Source organism: Ranitomeya imitator, chromosome 4, assembly GCF_032444005.1.
Source record: "Ranitomeya imitator isolate aRanImi1 chromosome 4, aRanImi1.pri, whole genome shotgun sequence".
Classification (NCBI taxonomy): domain Eukaryota; kingdom Metazoa; phylum Chordata; class Amphibia; order Anura; family Dendrobatidae; genus Ranitomeya; species Ranitomeya imitator.
Genome location: NC_091285.1, coordinates 359,362,261 through 359,375,703, shown reverse-complemented (window position 1 = coordinate 359,375,703; position 13,443 = coordinate 359,362,261). Strand labels below are relative to the sequence as shown.

Here is a 13,443-nt window from a genome sequence, read left to right as displayed (position 1 = left end):
GTCGGAGCCCATTTTGGTGGAGTAGGAGTCGATGTCATAGAAATTGTGGAGTCGCAGTTGGAGGTTTGTTTTACTGACTCCACAGCCATGGCATGGCTGTGAAGTCGGAGTCATGGAGTCGGAGCCCATTTTTGTGGAGTCGGAGTCATGGAAATTAAGGAGTCTGAGTTGAAAATAGCGTATTTTGATTTTTGGTGCCAGAGGAATCCCACAAGTAGACAATATTATTGATACTTGTTGTCATATCACTCTCTGGTCAAGGACTGATATGAAAATTGTTACTAAATCTCTGATCCCTCTAATCCATGATATTGAATATCTGGTCATTCTCCTATACAAAAACAACAGAGTGCTTGAATTGGAGGTGCCAACCAGATGTCCTTGGCGATTAAACCTTGATGGTTCACGTTGATAAATGATTCCACAAAAAAAGGTTTAGAACAATTCTTCGGAATGAATGAGGGTTCGGAGTCCAAAGCAACAATTTGGTACACAATGTATGTTAGAGGAATTTTTATAAGGGACATTTCCAGACAAATCTAAAACTAGTGACTTCACTCAGTGGTTCCAATGCAGAGTTCAGCAAGCTGAATGTCAAAGCAACTTTTAAATTGTAGACCTCAATCTAAAATAAGGACCAATGGCCTTTTTCCTTTTTTATGAACAGATTGTGTTGGGAAGGAGCATACAAAAGGGATGTCTTCGATTTCCCTTCCTTTTCATGCTAGCTATTGAAACTTTGGCCGGCCTTTTGCATGCCAGCCCAGATATACACTGTGCAGAATTATTAGGCAAATTGTATTTTAGAGGATTATTTTTATTATTGATCAATCAACCAAAAAGACTCAAATATCAAAGCCTAATATTTTTGGAAGTAGTTGTTTTTTTTTTAGATTTGGCTATCTTAGGAGGATATCTGTTTTTGCAGGTAACTATTACTGTGCAGAATTATTAGGCAACTTAATAAAAACCAAATACCGGTATATTCCCATCTCACTTGCTTATTTTCACCAGGTAAACCAATATAACTGCACAAAATTTAGAAATAAACGTTTCTGACATGCAAAAACAAAACCCCCAAAAATTAGTGGCCAATATAGCCACCTTTCTTTATGATGACACTCAACAGCCTTCCATCCATAGATTCTGTCAGTTGCTTGATCTGTTTACGATCAACATTGCGTGCAGCAGCCACCACAGCCTCCCAGACACTGTTCCGAGAGGTGGACTGGACTGTTTTCCCTCCCTGTAGATCTCACATTTTATGAGGGACCACAGGTTCTCTATGGGGTTCAGATCAGGTGAACAAGGGGGGGGCATGTCATTTTTTCTTCTTTGAGACCTTTACTGGCCAGCCACGCTGTGTAGTAGTTTTAGGCATGTGATGGAGCACTGTCCTGCATGAAAATCATGTTTTTCTTGAACGATACCGACTTTTTCCAGTACCAGTGCTTGAAGAAGTTGTCTTCCATATCCCCAGAGTGCACGCCTTTCTTCTTAGAACCTGTCTTCCAGCAACTGGCTGTAGGTCTGGGAGTTGAGCTTCACTCCATCCTCAACCCGAAAAGGTCCCACAAGTTCATCTTTGATGATACCAGCCCATACCAATACCCCACCGCCACCTTGCTGGCGTCTGAGTCGGAGTGGAGCTCTCTGCCCTTTACTGATCCAGCCTCTGGCCCATCAGGAGTCACTCAGAGGTCCATTGACCCTATCATGAGTATTATCGAGGAGTTTAGAAAATGGTCAGCTCTCTCTATTAATTAAGACAAGTCATCCCTATTGTCAATTGATCCCCTCCCACGCACTATCTCATTGGTTCACACCCAAATCCAAATTATTGAGAAATTCAAGTACCGTAACTTGGAGTAATTATTACAAAAAGCCCTCAGGATTACATTTCCCTAAACTTATCTCCTTTACTGGAAAGATTTAAACTGAAAATAGATGCATGGTGTAGACTTCCATTATCAGCAGTGGGTAGAGAGAATCTACCAAAATTTATCTTAATGCCCCAACTTTTATACATCCTGCATAATGCCGCCAATCTGGGTCCCTGCATTTTATTTAAAAGAAATTCAGTTTGTTTCACTCCCTTATAGGAGAAAAAAACAGCAAGAATAAAACTTGAACACTTACAAAGAGACAAGGAATCAGGCAGTTTGGCAATTCCTAATGGTACTAATATATGTTTTGGTAGCTCCACTGCTGCACTTTAGTGGATGGGATCATAATGAGAATTCCAATAAAAATAACGTTATGTGCCCACGTTGCAGAAATGCTGCGGAAATGTTCGCAGCATTTCCGCAACTCCCTGCTGCGGGTAAAACGCATGAGGAATTCGCATGCGGTTTCCCGCAAAACACAAACGTTTTCAGCTTGCAGAATACTTGCGCTTTTCTTGGCGATTTGAAGCATCGCTTGGAAAAGTGATTCACAGGTTGGTCACACTTGTCAAGCATAGTGCTGTGCAGCATCAATAGTAAAAGAGAGAATGTTAAAAATTATTAAAAAAAATAAAAAAATATGGTTAGTCTCACCTTCCGAAGGCCTCCGATCTCCTCAGCGGCGCTCACAGTACGTTCCATTCCCAGGGATGCTTTGAGCGAAGGACCTTTGCAACGTCAAGGTCGCATGACTGCGACGTCATCTCAGGTGATTCGCGCAATACATCCCTGGGAATGGAAGCCGCCGCGTGCACCGCTGAGAGGCGGAAGGACTCCGGGGGCCATCAGAACGTAAATACATCCCTATTTATTATTATAATTCTTTTTTTCTTTTTTTTTTACAGGGATATGGTACTCAGGGCCTGGAGGAGAGCCCCCTCTCCTCCAGACTGGGTACCATCCACACATGAAGTGCACACTTTACGCATGGTGGGCATAGCCACATGAGTAAAGTGAGCGTTTCAATGCAATCCTATGGCAGCGGAATCGCCAAAATAATGAACATGCTGCGGATTTTACCGCTATGCGATTCCACAGCAGGAAAATCCGCAGCATGGTAACTGCGGAGACTCATAGGATTGCATGGGAATGCGGTTTTAAGCGCTTCCGCTGCGGCCAAAAAGGCGGCGGACATGCATAAAAAACACAATGTGGGCACACAGCCTAAGAGGTTAATTACTTCAGGAACACCATGGAAAACCCCTATACATATCATTGAACTAAGTAATCTTATATGCAAGAAATCAATATAGCAAACTCTTGCATTACTTTATAAGGTTTGGGATAAAGGTAAACATATAATGGGTATGGGTGATTGCAATGCATTTACTCCCATCTGGTTTACTGACGGAGCCAATTTGCAGCTTAATGACCAGGCCGATTTTTACAATTCTGACCACTGTCACTTTATGAGGTTATAACTCTTGAACGCTTTAACGGATCCCGCTGATTCTAAGACTGTTTTTTCGTGACATATTGTATTTCATGCTAGTGGTAAAATTTCTTCTATATTACTTGCGTTTATTTATGAAAAAAATGGAAATCTGGTGAAAATTTTTAAAATTTTTCAATTTTTAAACTTTTTTTGCCTCTAAATCAGAGAGATATGTCACACAAAATAGTTAATACATAACATTTCCCACATATCTACTTTACATCAGCACAATCTTAGAAACATTTTTTTTTTCCTTAGGACATTTTAAGGGTTAAAAGTTGACCAGCGATTTCTCGTTTTTGCAACATAATTTACAAAACCATTTTTTTACACCATTCTAAAAACTGCACCCCTCAAGGTGCTCAAAATCACATTCAAGAAGTTTATTAACCCTTTACGTGCTTCACAGGAACTTAAGCAATGTGGAAGGAAAACATTTAATTTATTTATTTATTTTTTACAAACATTTTACTTCAGAACCAATTTTTTTTTATTTTCACTAGTGTAAAAAGAGAAAATGAACAACAACATTGGTTGTGCAATTTCTCCTGAATATGCCGATACCCCATATGTGGGGGTAAACCACTGTTTAGGCGCACGGCATAATTTTTTAGCCCACAATTTTTTATTTTCGCAAGGTTAACAGGAGAACTTGGACCCAAAAACTAGTTTGTCCTGAGTACACCGATACCCCATATGTGGGGGGGAACCACTGTTTGGGCACAGATCGGGGCTCAGAAGGGAAATAGTGACGTAATGCAGACTTTGATGGAATGGTCTTCGGGCGTCATGTTGCGTTTGCAGAGCCTCTGATGTGTAGAAACCTCCCACAAGCGACACCATTTTGGAAACTAGACCCCCCCCCCCCAAGGAGCTTATCGAGATGTGTGGTAAGCACTATGAATCCCCAAGTGCTTCACAGAAGTTTATATGGCAGAGCCATGAAAACGAAAAATCATCGTTTCCACAAAAATGATCTTTTCCCCAAAAAATTTTTACTTTCCCAAGGGTAACAGGAGAAATTGGACCATGAAAGTTGTTGTGCAATTTGTCCTGAGTATGCCGATACCCCATATGTGGAGGGGACCACAGTTTGGATGCATGGCTGAGCTCGGAAGGGAAGGAGTGCCTTTTTTTAATGCAGACTTTGATAGAATGGTCTGCGGGCGTCACGTTGTATTTGCAGAGCCCCTGATGTACCTAAAAAGTAGAAACCCCCAACAAGTGACCCCATTTTGGAAACTATATCCCCCAAGGTACTTATGTAGATGTGTGCTGAGCACTTTGAACGCCCAAGTGCTTCACAGAAGTTTAACGCAGAGCTGTGAAAGTAAAAAAATCTTTTTTCCCAAGGTTAACAGGAGAAACTGGACCCCAAAAGTTGTTCTCCAATTTGTCCTGAGTACCCTGATGCCCCATATGTGGGGGTAAACCATCCAAGACCCTGGAGAAAATCCGACTCTGGGGGGCGATATACACTATTTCCAAAGCGCCGTTAATTAACGGGCCCTGTGGTGTAAGTACCCTTAACTACCGCCGTTAAAAAGCGTATCGGCGGTCGTCAAGGGGTTAATTAATAGATACCTAGCGTTTCACAAATTAGAGGGATTTTATGATTGGATGAATACATGTATAGATAGGATTCATAAAGTATTATCTGAAGGTATTCTTAAAACTTAAGAGGAGTTTGGCTTGTCAAATAACCAATTTTGTAAATATCTGCAATCTATGCATGCAAAATCAAAAATAAGTCCCCTGCTTGTTAAACAAGTTTTGGAAAAGGGACATTCTAGGGTTCACATAATTCTTTCATACAGCTCTGGCAACAAGTAAGAGACCACTGCAAAATGTTCAGTTTGTCGGATTTTCCTATTTATAGGTATTTTTTTGAGTAAAATGTAAATTGTTCTTTTATTCTATAAACTACTGACAACATGTTTCCGAAGTTCCAAGCAATAAATTTTGTATTTATTTTCTGAAAATGAAAAATGTTCAAAATAACAAAAAAATGCAGTGCTTGCATTCCCCAAATAATGCAAAAAAAACCCCCAAAAAAACAAGTTCATAATCATTTAGAAACAACAATACTAATGTTTTATCTCAGGAAGAGTTCAGAAATCAATATTTTGTGGAATAACCATGATTTTTAATCATAGCTGTCATGCGCCTTGGCATGCATTCCACCAATCTTTCACACTGCTTTTGGGTGACCTTATGCCACTCCTGGTACACAAATTTAAGCAGTTCTTCTTTGTTTGATGGCTTGTGACTATCCATTTTCCTCTTTATGACATTCCAGAGGTTTTCAATGGGATTCAGGTCTGGAGATTGGGCTGGCCATGACAGGGATTTGATGTGGTGGTCCTTCATCCACACCTTGATTGACCTAGCTGTGTGGCATGGTGCATTGTCCTGCTGGAAAAAAAACAGTCCTCAGAGTTGGGGAACATGGCCTGAGCAGAAGCAATTATCTGTTTTTCCAGGATAAACTTGTAAGCGGCTTGATTCATATGTCCTTTGCAAAGATTAACCTGCCCAATTCCAGCCTTGCTGAAGCATCCCCAGGTCATCACAGTGGATGCAAGACACTGTAGCTTGTATGCCTCTCCAGGTCTCCGTCTAACCATTAGATGACCAGGTGTTGGGCAAAGCTGAAAATTAGACTCAACAGAGAAGATTACCATACTCCAGTTCTCTATGGTTCAATCCTTATGGTCTTTGGCAAACTTCAGCCTGGATCTCCTTTGCTTCTCATTGATGAAAGGCTTTTTTTTTTAGCTTTACATGACTTGAGTCCTACCTCTAGGAGCCTGTTACGAACTGTTCTTGCCGTGCACTTCATCCTAGCTGCCATTTACCATTCCTTTTGTAGGTCACGATGTCATCCTGCGGTTGCTGAGTGACATTCGAATAAGATGGCGGTCATCCAGGGCCGGCTCCAGGTTTTCGAGGGCCCCGGGCGAAAGAGTCTCAGTGGGCCCCCCCCTTTAACACATACCCCGATTTATGATGCACAGATACGGCAGAGAAATGTATAGTACAATGCCAGATTTCACTTCTTACATGAGTGACAGCTATTGTAAATTCTGCAGTGTATATATACAGGAGGAAAGGTGCTGTGCAGTGTATATATACAGGAGAGGTGCTGTGCAGTGTATATATACAGGATGAAAGGTGCTGTGCAGTGTATATATACAGGAGAGGTGCTTTTCTGTTTTGAGTTTTTCTATGAAACAAAGACTTTTCTACATAAACAACGTTGTTTGGTTTTGCGGCCCCAACAGATCTGTGCTACAAAGTAACAGGCGGCTCGGGCATTAATGAGGGACCTGATGCTGAATCCTTTCCACAAACCCTAATGACCCAATTAGTGCCCTGTCATTAGAAGCTCATTAAACGCCTCCCTGTCCCGGGCAGTCATGTACAGTATGGGGGGATCCTGCAGCCCACCCCCTGACTGCTCCATACCATATACTGCCCTCTGTCGCGCTCACTATTACCCTGTGCATTTCTCCGTCATCGTTACCCCATGTTACACTTGTCACCCCCCACTACAGAGTAGCAGGACAGCCAATGTCACAGGTCACCCCCTCCCGGACCCTAATGGCAGCAGGAACTGTCTGCTCCTCTATTGGGTTGGAACCTGATTTAATCAAGGAATAATGTGGATTTGTTGCCGGTGGCTGCAGGGGAAGGGTTAAGTGATGCCATGTCCTTGGTGGGAGCAGTGGCAGCTGCTGGGACCTGGACAGACACAACCAATGTTGCTGTGACTGCACAGTGTGACCTGGAGGAGAGAAGCTGAGACTCCCGGAGCAGAAATCACCCACATGCCAGCACTGGGCAGAGTTCCTCCAGTCACCAGCCTGGGGCCATGGGGCCCCAACCTACAGCCCACAGCTCAGATTTATCCATGGCAGCAGCTCCCCTTCCTCCTGGCATCTGGTTAACCCCATTTATGCAGGTCGGATTGTTATCTTTAAGGTTTAGCAATAACCTTCATACAGATGGGAAGGGGTTAAGCTTCTTCCTATCCCACTGGTGCAGGTTTAGTGCAGCATGCATGTATTCTGGGAGAGCTGGGTGGCTACAGGCTGCACCCCAGCAGCTGCTCCTCCAGACATCACCCACATTTTTAGGCAGCGGAGACAGACAGCAGCAGACTGAGCCACAACTTCAACTACTGCTGGATACCATAACACTCACTCAGGCACTGGTAGGACGGAGCTCCTCGGAATCTGCCTGATAAGTTCAGCTCAGCACTGCAGCCACCCAGGGGGAGAGCAGAGAACGTGCTGTCTCCGCCCACAAACAGTCACACTGGCTGCCTTCTCTTAACCCCTATGTGCCTGCCTAGCTGCACTGACTGAGTGAGAAGATGCTTGTGTCAGAGCTGGCACATAGGGGTTAAGAGAACCCAGCCAGCAGTGACATTGTGGGCGGAGAGAGCATGTTATCTCCTGCTCTGCTCTCCCAGCTGTATCTATGACAGCGTGAGTTGGCCCCCCTCTCTCCCCAGGGCCCCGGCATTTGCCCGGAGTGCCGGGTGCTGACGCCGGCCCTGCGGTCATCCCAGTCAGTGTTGAGTCGTTTTCGCCCTCTGCCGGTCTGTAACTTTGTTGTCTACAATGTCTGCTTGACTTTGTTGTAATGGACTGCCGTCTTAGAAATTTTAAGAATGGAGGCAACATGACGCTCACTATGTCCCTCTGCTAGTAAAGCCGGAATTGAGCCCTTCTTTTCCTCACTCAAGACTTTTCTTTTCAACTCCATTGGCATGGTTAAAAGTTATTTTTTCATTCCTTTTACTTTTGGGATATTACTAGCACTTGTTTTGCCATCCAGCTTGTCCTATTGCAAGAGGATTGTGAAGACCGCAGCAGTGTTTTTTAGACTTTCCTTAGTTAAATAAGATTTGGTTCAGGTGATCCCCTAATCAGAAGCACATTAAGTAATGAGGTGTGCTCTGGTTGGAATTCAACTGACACTGGGATGGAATGGCTGTCAGACATGTAGAAAACCTGATTTTTATACAACTGTACAGTGGTCTCTTAATTTTTGCCAAAAGCTGTATGTGGTGAGGAAACAAACTTCACAAGTCTGGCTGCAGTACTGCTGATTGTCCACTAGGCAGCCCAAACTTCACGATCTTGTGTTACTATGCCGCTTTATCTAACCATACCTTAACTCTTTTCAGCACAGAAAAAGAGAACACATGCAGCTCTCAAGCCTGGTACCAGGCCCAGGTCCAAGGGGAATAGAACTGCAAAGGATGCTGCTGCTTTAGTGAGAATTAAGGTACCGTCACACTTAGCGACGCTGCAGCGATACCGACAACGATCCGGATCGCTGCAGCGTCGCTGTTTGGTCGCTGGAGAGCTGTCACACAGACAGCTCTCCAGCGACCAACGATGCCAGTAACCAGGGTAAACATCGGGTTACTAAGCGCAGGGCCGCGCTTAGTTAACCCGATGTTTACCCTGGTTACCATCCTAAAAGTGAAAAAAAACAAACACCACATACTTACCTACCGCTGTCTGTCCCCGGCGCTCTGCTCTGCACTCCTCCTGTACTGGCTGTGTGAGCACAGCGGCCGGAAAGCAGAGCGGTGACGTCACCGCTCTGCTTTCCGGCTGACCGACGCTCACAGCCAGTACAGGAGGAGTGCAGAGCACAGCGCCGGGGACAGACAGCGGAAGGTAAGTATGTAGTGTTTGTTTTTTTTACTTTTAGGATGGTAACCAGGGTAAACATCGGGTTACTAAGCGCGGCCCTGCGCTTAGTTACCCAATGTTTACCCTGGTTACCAGTGAAGACATCACTGAATCGGTGTCACACACGCCGATTCAGCGATGTCTGCGGGGAGTCCAGCGACGAAATAAAGTTCTGGACTTTCTTCCCCGACCAGCGACAGCACAGCAGGGGCCTGATCGCTGCTGCCTGTCACACTGGACGATATCGCTAGCGAGGACGCTGCAACGTCACGGATCGCTAGCGATATCGTCTAGTGTAACGGTACCTTTAGGTACAAACAGAAAACTACTACAGTATACCGAGAACACTATACAGATCAGTCCTACAGTGAAATGCTTTTGAGGTTTTTTTTTCATTTGTCTAAGCAACCCAAACTAATTTTTTATTATTTAAAGCAGTTTAAGAAATACAAATGGAGTTATATTGCCAATAGTAATCAAAGATAGTTTCAATGGTGGACTGTTTTGACAAAGGAGGTGCTTTCCCATACACCATAGATGATGGCTCACTGGCCCTGTATCGCTCTGGCATTTCTCGCTGTAGACTGAAGCGATGGAATTGTGTGCACATGTCAGTATGAAAACACTGAACATTGTTTAGGGCTCATTCAGACATAAGTGATTGTTCTTGTAGACAAAAAAAAGAGATTTTTTACCATCAGTGTCTCAGCAGTGATTTTCTCAAATAAAAAATAAAACTTGCAAAACTTCCATATGTTACTTTGCTTAAAAAAAAAAAAAACAACAAAAAAAAAGGACAGCACACACATTGCACACAATGTGCTATCTATGTGCTATCTGTGATTTTTTAATGACTTAAATGGGTGATTTTTTATAGGAAACTTGGATCAAAAACTGAACATGTTATGGTTCGCAAAAAAAAATTAAAAAAACACGGAAATGTGAACAGCACCATAGACTACAATGGAAAGGTGTTCTACCCATGAAATGAAAAAAAAACAACTTTTGAATGAGGCCTTATATTAATGAATTTCCGGTCTATGTTCTGACAAAATGTTATCAAGTATATATAACAAAGGATTGGGCACTGATTTGTTAGCGGAATCGACCAATATTTGTAGAATACAATATAAGGTGAGACTCTTACCATACATGCTGTACTCCAGATATCAGCAGGAGTGCTATACCCCGCTCCTATGAGAACTTCTATGGAGCGATACTGTCTGGTCTGTATGTCTTCAGTGAAGTGCTTGTGCTGGACAAAGAAAACATCCCTTTACAGATGGGTAGTACATAGAGATTATACAATCACATAGGTAACATTGGTTGCTGTACATACCACCCAACAAGCATTTCCAAGATCTGCTATTTTAACCCTAATGTTGTCAGCGTTTCTAGGATCCAGTGGATTCACCAGTAGATCTGCGGCTCGCATTTTATCTGCAACATAGAAGTAATTCTAAATTAAATGGGTACTAAGGAATGAGAAAGACCTTCAGGTTCATTTTCCAAATACTACTATCCCTAAAGCTGCATATTGGCCAAAAGTCCAGTCTAACATGCTCTAACTAGTGAAAGGTCCTCCTTAAAGTTGCAGTCTTGGGTCCACTGCCAATATGAAAAACTGACCTAACTGACCTAATTAAATGGATATGGAGAGGACCCAATATTGCTCATCTTGCACGGTTTATCTAGCATTCCCAACCTAAGGCTAAATTCACAATTTTTTCTGAAGTTTTGGGGAGAATATCATCTCCAAAATCACGAAATGCTCCTCTAACTCAGTATTCATTATTTTTTTGCTAAAGAGGTTTTGAAAAACATCTAGCAAGAAAATGAGAGTGCATGTCATTTCTTTGAAGTGGATCCTGAAGGAAAACACTCCAAACTAGATACTATCAAATCAAAAGGCTGCAAAAATGCTTTATGGGAAAACTTTTTTAAAACGGTTTCAGGAGAAGAACATCTCCAAAAACATTGAGAAGGAGCGTTTTGGGAAGCGGATTCTGCTTGAAAAACTCATGATCTTTGAATGCCTCTAAAACGTCAGTGGGTGCATACTCTTATGACGATTTTGAAAGTTTTCTAGGCAAAGAATTTTCTCTCTAAAAAGTTGGAGGTCTTTTCCCTGAAGCGGCTTTGTTGGCGGTTTCACCGTCGTATTAACGGGGGCTCTGCTGCTCACGTCTTTTTGCTTTGAATTAAACTATAGCTAGCAAACTGCTTCTAACCTCTTCATGGTTCACAAACACTGAAGTGGTTAAGGCACCACTCTGATAGGGTTCTATTTCATTTGTGTCCTCTGCTAGTTGCTCCAGTGTTTGTTGGGCGGATAGAAAGTCACTTCTTTAAGTAAGTCTCCGAGTCAGATCCATTTTTATCCATTTTAAGCCTGTGTGTCCATTTTTACTATTCGTGCCATCAATTTATTTTTGCATGCAAACCTTTACCACCACACAACTACCAACTAGTTAGTTAAAAATGGACAGCAGACAGATCCAGCTTAGATGCCATCATTGTGCTATCCATTTGTTCATTGACTAGTTCACTAATTTGGTCCATAAGCAGGAATTGTCCTGATTCATCATGCCTATTAGTTGGGAAAATGAAATGCCACGTGAAAAGACAAATAGAATACAGTAAGTAAAGCATTGACCGCACATGAATGTGAATTGTCCTGTGAATAATCCCTTTCTATGCCCCAGGATTACTTGGGTTTGGAATCCAGAGCCTTTCACATGTTTATTAGATGCAGACGGTCCAAATACATCTCTTATTAGAAGACCAGAAAGCTGGTAGAAGAACTATCAGCTTTCACTGAAGCCCCTTCCATGGAAGCAGAACTAGCCAACCTCATGGTTGGCTAGTTCTGCTTCCTCATGAGGTTGACTAGTTGGCTAGTCAACCTCATTCAATGAATCACAGCAACAAATGAACGAGCGGCCAATAGTTTGTTAGCATTCATTTCCACAGTCTTTCCACAGACGGGGCATTTCACAAGTATCATTTATGGATCAAGACAAAAACCAAAGTCACTAAATTAACTAAAATAATGGCTTTGCTTTTGCTGCTAATAGATTACAATGAAATGAGTAATTTTCCAAAAATTACAAACTTAGATAGATCAGAAGTATTTTTTCTTAAAGGGCTTAACATTTAGTACATATACAATCCTTTAAACAATAAAAATGAGATTGAAGTAGCAGAGAGATATTGACTGGCTGTCAGTCAATGAGTAGGGGTGTACTTACAGCCACTGCTCATTGTGTATATAAACTTAATTTCGTCACCATAACTTTGCTTTCAGTACGGTGGTCTCAGATTTCTGTATATGCAGAATCAATTATTTGTAACAATACAGCCCTTTTTTTTAAAAAATCTTCACTAATGTTCAGCCATCAATCCAAAATGATGACATCCCAGAGCTCACGTTATCCTCCATTGCCACTGGATCCGTGATCCAATAGTTTTAATGCTATTGTCTGACCTTGCCCAGATGTACCTAATGACCCTGTCTGATAAAACATGTCAGCTGGATGGTAACATGGTATGCTATGCTGAAGATTCGACTGATACCAGATAGCCATGTCTCATTCATGAAAAACAGATGTATCTATAATTGTGTCTAATAACATATCCCCCAAACCACTTTATAGCAGCCAACTGCCCCAACAGCATTGCTGTAACACAGCTCAGCTATATCTGCTCTGCATGCAAGGGAGAGGATGATCATGCTCTGAAGATCCCCATGAACCTAAACAGAAATATGGAATTTGTAAATAATAATGGATATTGGTCAAATAATGGGTTACATCATGAACAGAAATAAAAAATTGCACATGATAAAATCTATCACAGGAGAGCAAAGTGAGGGGACCTGAAGAACTAAGAAGAAGCAATGTGCTGTTGGGAAATGTAGTTATAGCAGATAACAATAGAACCGTCCATTGAGATCTGTGAAGCTGGATACACAGGATAAGAAGGAGATGAAAAAAAAAGACACAATTGGACAATAAAGAAAGTGTATGTTGGGCTGTACTGTATGTTAAGTATAGTCAATAAAGTTACTGTGCTTTGTAAAAAATATTGACATAGTGGTAATAACTCATAAACCCTAGAAAACTCAAAGATTGCGAGAGCAACGCAACAGTCACGTATCTTTGGGTACTTTCAGTGTGATACACTTGCATTCACAACCTACTGAGGGGGCTCATAGCATGGGTTACTTTCGGTCAGGGTAGGGCATCAACATCTGGTCACCAAACTGCCTGCTTATACAGTATAACTCCATACATTAATCATAATGAAATAAGAGTCATGATCAGGCTTGATAGTTGTAGAATGGAAA

At 42.2% G+C, this 13,443-nt stretch overlaps 1 protein-coding gene across 6 annotated transcripts in view; it reads right to left on the bottom strand.

Annotated features, from left to right (window-relative positions):
• Positions 1–13,443, bottom strand: part of SRPK2 (SRSF protein kinase 2) — a 225,307-nt gene that overhangs the window by 19,899 nt on the left and 191,965 nt on the right. For all 6 annotated transcript variants that reach the window (XM_069765090.1, XM_069765091.1, XM_069765092.1 and 3 more), the window contains 2 exons: positions 10,435–10,535; positions 10,243–10,350 (listed from right to left, as the gene is read on the bottom strand). In XM_069765090.1, the coding sequence (XP_069621191.1) occupies positions 10,243–10,350; positions 10,435–10,535 (209 nt within the window). The remainder of the gene's footprint in view (positions 1–10,242; positions 10,351–10,434; positions 10,536–13,443) is intronic.